The following is a 6,000-nucleotide window of genomic DNA, read 5'->3' on the forward strand; positions in this document are numbered from 1 at the left end:
ATTGAACTTGGTGAACTTGCCGATGAATACCCTTTGGCAGACTACTTTGTTGGGCCTCTAAGACTGGTGACATTAAAAAGACACATACATGTAATATAAGGTTTGTTATCTTTTGCATGTATAATAATGTATATATCATTTTAGTCACTATTAGTTTGTCATAATATCTTCTCTTTCTCTCTGTCTTTGTGTGTGTGTGTGTGTGTGTGTGTGTGTGTGTGTGTGTGTGTGTGTGTGTGTGTGTGTGTGTGTGTGTGTCTCGCTCTGTCTCTCTCTCTCTCTCTCTCTCTCTCTCTCTCTCTCTCTCACACACACTCACACAGTGCTTAACATAGTTATTAAATCATCAGCCAATATTCGGTGTAGGCCATAGCTGTATAATCTGTATAAGCTCTATAATCTAAATATTTTTATTGCTATAGTACAATTAATGTTGTTATGCATTTAATTTTCAATATATTATCTTACAGAACTAGAACTAGAAATAAATGGTAAAGCAAATTATTATTAAGATGCCAAGTTACAATTATTTATTTTAATTTCTGAAGAGAATGTTATGCTTTATTAATTTTACTCCTGAGAGAATTCCAGTTTAAATTTGATTATAAAAATGTGAATAATTCATTTTGAAATTCTTCATCCCTGTTCAACATGGTAAAATGTTGAACTCACTGAAAAGGAAAGAGTCCCAATTACAGGAATGAACTCATTTTTATGACAGGCAGTCTAATAAATCTAAAATGTATTGACAATTAATGTGGCATTATTTTATTTATATCAGTTTTAATGGACATAGCCTGCCACACCTTTATCGAATTGCTTTGTTGAAATCAGATTTACCCTTGTTGAAATGGTTAACGTTGTCTTAATTTCCTCTTTTAGGCTGTTGTGAAATGGCTGCAATGGTGAAACTCAGAATCATTTTCTCCGAAAATGATTCCCGGAGATTGATCCTTCCAAATGGGATGCCAGAGTCTGTCAGTGAGCTAGTTCAGCAGATAAAGGGACAGTGTGGAGTTAATGGGGACTTCAGACTTCAGTTCATGGATGCAGAATTTGGGAATGAATTCACCAACTTGGAGTCAATGTCGGACATCCAGGACAAAAGTACCATCAAGATCATCTTTAGCTCAGTTGCACCTGTCGAGCCTGGTGAGCCACTGATCCCTCTTTACTCACCTGCTGCCACTTCCCGCACTCTAGATGACTCCTCATCCATTTCATCTCCTGGGAACTCATTTGATACAGATATATTGTCTTCTCCTGAATCTACGTCCTCAAGAGCCACTGCATGGCCCGATGTCTTCCCCATTCCCCGGTTCTCTTATGATACTCAACTACAGCTGGACAGGGCCAATGCTACTTTCAAAGAAACTGGAGCTTTGTTGAATCCTGATCATAAAATTAAGTCTGCCATTCTTGATGGTTTAGCTGAAACAATTGTTCAGTACAAGGTCTACCTCTCTGACAGGGAGTTTGATGAGGTCGCAGAAGCTCTTGTAACAACCCATCCATGTTTGAAAGAGCCTGGTTCAGTCACTGGATATGGCGGATGGAAAACAAGCTTGAAGTATAAACTTGCTAACTACCGAACTAAGCTTAGACGGCTTGGTTGCCCTGAAGTTACTGTGAATTCCTTAAAACATAAACCTGATGGCAAATGTACTCCTGCGTATGGCGTGAAGAAGCCAAAAAAAGCTGAAGTGAATTACTGCCCCACTTATCCAGCTGGTGAAACTGCAGAGACACTGGAAGAAATCAGAGTGGACCTCCTGTCAGAAGTTAAGAAAAAAAACAATGACCACAGGGTGGCTGCAATGATGGAGAAGACCTTTGCTCTCAGAAGGCAAGAGGTAGTACGTGAAGCACCGATGATTGCTGATTTCAAAATGAGGTGGCCAGCTCTCTTCCATGTGTGTGAGGTAATTGAATGGGTTTAAAACAACAGCAATATTTTGCTTCCATTGGATTATTATATAAAAGTAACTTGTGACCACATGGGATTTACTGAAGGTCAGCTAAAGCAGCCTGTGTTAGCTCAGCTACAAATATGAATGCAGGAACCTAATATACAAGAAATTAATGGATTATGCATTCACATGTATTGAACAGACTTGACTCAATTTTAAGTGGACTGAATAATGACAACACAATCCTCTGTTAATTATTTGTGGTTGTATTTGCCTTTGTTAAGTATCCTGGTTTTTTTTTAAAGGTGCTGTGTAAATCTCAGTTATAAATGTATTCTTATTATTAGTTTTGTCTGTTGGATTATTATTCTGCCTTTTGCAGGTGAGTGCAGAATTCAAGAGGATTACAACAATCCATTTGCAGTCTAAGTTCTTCTCCCAGCTGGATAGTTATTCGGCAAACTTTATGAAGATATATGCCAAGAAGGGTGGAATGCAAGGGAGAAACATTAAGACCATCATGGCACCTGCAACCCAGGTATGACAAGATATATTTATACAAGCCCAATTGAAGAAAGTTTGGATATTGTGTAAAGTGTAACTAAAACCAAAATGCAGTGATTTGCATTTCAAAACCATCTTTTACTTACAAATAAACATAGAAATTTGGTGAGTTAGAAACATTTGTAAATGTTTTTGTACTTGATTCTAATCTGCTGCTGAGTCATTTTTATTCTCCTTAAACTGCAGCTGAACTAACCAGTTAAATTTGTAATTCACCTTAAATATCTGTTCAGTGACATTAATTTCACTTTGATATGGAGACAAGCTAATGTGATTTCCATGTTTCCTTTATCAGGCTGCGTGATAACCTTTAGTGTTCAAGTGAGCCCAGATTAAATTGTCAGACCCTAATGTGCTGATATCACCTTACAAATAAACAACAGCACTTTAAGCAAATAATTTACTGGAACTACAATGTTTATTTTACTGCTCTGTTTATTAAAACATCAGATTCAACATTTGCTGCACCATTCATCACTAGTCCCTAAACAGCATGGGTGTTTTTTACTGTTATATTTTAGTCTTCTTTATAGATTGTTAATCCCTATCTGATAACGTCCCTAGAGTACACTTGTAGGGATTATTTCATGGAAGAAGAGTCATATGACCCGTGAAACGCTCCTTTAGATTGGTTAGATATTGCTAACACTAGGGCTGAGCGATATGACCCAAAATTCATATCTCGATATTTTTTAGCTGGATGGCGATAAAGGATATATATCTCGATATTTTTTTAAAGCCATAAGTTAAGAACAAAAAGAGAGTTCTTAGTCACACTGTGTCCCAGATGTCACACGGGCACTTTTATTTACATACAGCGTAGATGTACATGAAGAAATTACTCAAAAATAAATTATCTGAGCATAATAACAAAGAGACAGATTTCACAGCTGCACCACGTCTCTGAACAGGTGCCATTTGTGGTCCTTATACACACACAGTACGGTAATATTACGTTGAAGCACAGTACGTATTACTCCGCGAGACTCCTCCCCGGTAGCCGTAATCCTCCGACAATCCATCAAGCGGTGCAGCTCCGTAGCTTAGCAAAGTCATATTAAAACATTTTTTGACAGATTGCTGAGCGCTGTGTACCACATAAAATCGGTTCGCGGTCAGTAAGCACAACCAGAATTCATACATACATTCATACACTGTCGATTTTTGAGAAAATGAAAGGATTTTAGGCCATGCATGTCGTTAGCGCGGTTAGCTCGCTAACACGTTGACGCCGTCCAGCCCCACGCACGGGGCGATTCGCGGTAACTCGCTAACGGAGATTTTCCGCTTTCATCTTGTCATTGCCTGCAGGTGAAGCTATGGGGGAGGGGAAGTTGTGTTCAGTGAAGGAGAGGCGAGGCCGAGTAACGTTGCATAGAGACAAAAGTGGACGAAAGAGAGGCAAACCTGCGGCTCCACAAATATAATTATAACGTAACATAGACTTTATCGATATAAACGATATTGTCACATCTTATATCTCGTATGAAGATATATCGATATTTTTAAAGAACTCGATATATCGCCCAGCCCTAGCTAACACCACCCTTTTTATGGAAACAAGCCGGGGAAATCCTAGGTTAAGTTAACGAGTTCATAACCAACTTCGTGTGAGTGCATATCCTGATCACCAGTGTTAATCCAGATAAGGGAAAGATACCCTGGGTATGTTGAACTCGCTTCATAGTATAGGCCTCTGTTGCTCGACTTTTGGGAGAAGAATGTAATCTCATTCAAATGTTATGGGGGTGGTCAGAGGTCTGGAGAGCTGGCAGGCCAGTTCATCAAATTCAATATGAGCTAATATTTTTCTTAAAAATTATCAAATTTTCCCAGATTAAAAATTTTATATGTTTATTTGTAAGTGACATGTAGTTTTGAGACTAGGAAATCATTGCCTTCTGATTGTATGTACATTTACACATCATCCAAACTTTCTTGAATTGGGGATGGTATGGCATGATTAAACTCATAGACAAAGTAATAAATAATATTACAATGACAGATTTGTCTAAAATGCATAAAGACTATTCTATTCCAAAGGGGTAAAGATTGCAGAACAATAGCCTCTAAATTTCTCACAAAATGTTCTTTAACCCCACTGCTAGATATGTGTATGTTATATATGTGTGTTATATATATATGTGTGTGTGTGTATATCTATGTGTGGAGAGTGAGATAGAGTATATTTGTGTAATTTATGTATTTTCCCTCTGTGTATTAAGACTGCTGCTGTTGAAGTCAGAAGAGAATGCATCCTCAAAGGTCTTTGCGTGTACCTGAATGAAGATCCAGAGAAGCTGGTGAAGGATTACCTGGTATGTTAATTTGCAGTTATCCTTATCTAAGGAGATGATCAAAGATAGGCTCAAACTACATATAAAAAGCTACATGCAAGAAGTTTGTGGCTTTAAAAATTACCTTTTAAAAATAGGAAAAGTAAGGGCTTTATTTTTCTCACTAGATACTGCACGCACCATTCTTGAGTGTTTTATACTAACCTCATAAAATAATATCATCACAGAACTAATATCATATAATGATTCACCCATTCACGCACACATTCATACAAGTATTTCTATGTAGCATTCACACTTTGATGAGTGTATCAGGAGCAACTTAGGGTTTAGTAACTTAAACTTACCCATGGTTAGTTCTGGTATTCAGACTGGAGAACCCAAGGATTAATCCAGTACACAACTTGCTCTACCTCCTAAGCCACAGCCACCCCTAACTCAATATCTTAAAAGACAGGACTTTGTTGAGGTATTGAATTAGATTGTCTTGAGTCAGAAAAAATATCAGGCAGTCATTTTTGATTACATTTACATTATTATAAAGTTTCAGTTAATAAAGCTTTTAGGTATTTTACATTAATTATCTCTCTCTCTCTTTTTTTTAAATTGTCACAGAACGTTGATAAAAGCATCGCCACTGCCATAGCAGAGACAGTCTTTGGAATCTGTGTCATTCGATCAGAGGGTGCGGAGCCTGGCGATGACCCTCAGGATGTTATGATTGTTCTAGAGGGGGTGGAAGTGATGGGTGAGTTGGGCAGTGTAGCTTTTGCAGTGGCAATGTTGCTTGGTCTGGTCTACTCACTGAACCTGAGCTACCCTCCGGAACTCAGGTACACCTTTGAGGTTCTGCAGAAGATTCTTATGGAGTTGGATGCACACAAACTATCCAACAAAGTACAGGTTCTCAAAACGCTTCTTTCTCGTTGAGAAATGTTGCCAATACAACAGCTACACCATGTATCTGGAACATGCACCAGAAAGAACTGCAGACAGATGATACAATGCATTTTTTATTCATTTTGAGATACACAAAATTGGTGATATTTGTTTTTTTTGAAAGTGCATCTCTTTGACCTTCAAAATCACTTGATTCAGCCGTTCATTGTAGTTAAAAAATGGTTTGAACAGGTTAAGTTTCCACCATCTCCACTACTTTTTTTCTGTGATATAACTTGCATTCGATGTATTCTTCACATGTTATGTGAAATTTGCTATAAATACAATAA

The 6,000-nt window shown here is 37.8% G+C and overlaps 1 protein-coding gene across 1 annotated transcript; it reads left to right on the top strand.

The window, feature by feature from the left end:
* The first annotated feature begins 1,817 nt into the window (after positions 1–1,817).
* LOC146620852 (uncharacterized) lies at positions 1,818–5,701 on the top strand. Its single transcript, XM_085367906.1, has 4 exons — positions 1,818–1,922; positions 2,293–2,448; positions 4,700–4,792; positions 5,387–5,701. The coding sequence occupies exons 1-4, from the start codon at positions 1,818–1,820 to the stop codon at positions 5,699–5,701; spliced, it is 669 nt and encodes a 222-aa protein (XP_085224032.1).
* The last annotated feature ends 299 nt before the right edge of the window (positions 5,702–6,000 follow it).

This window comes from Diplotaxodon limnothrissa, linkage group LG12 (assembly GCF_057381915.1).
Source record: "Diplotaxodon limnothrissa isolate DT_005_m linkage group LG12, D_limnothrissa_male_GT1.1, whole genome shotgun sequence".
NCBI classification, from domain to species: domain Eukaryota; kingdom Metazoa; phylum Chordata; class Actinopteri; order Cichliformes; family Cichlidae; genus Diplotaxodon; species Diplotaxodon limnothrissa.

Excerpts from the sequence above, each read along its gene's own strand:
- LOC146620852 (XM_085367906.1), top strand. The coding sequence starts at position 1,818 with ATGATGGAGAAGACCTTTGCTCTCAGAAGGCAAGAGGTAGTACGTGAA. Across the intron at positions 1,923-2,292 it reads CTCTCTTCCATGTGTGTGAG|GTGAGTGCAGAATTCAAGAG; the intron begins GTAATTGAATGG and ends TGCCTTTTGCAG. Across the intron at positions 2,449-4,699 it reads TCATGGCACCTGCAACCCAG|ACTGCTGCTGTTGAAGTCAG; the intron begins GTATGACAAGAT and ends CTGTGTATTAAG.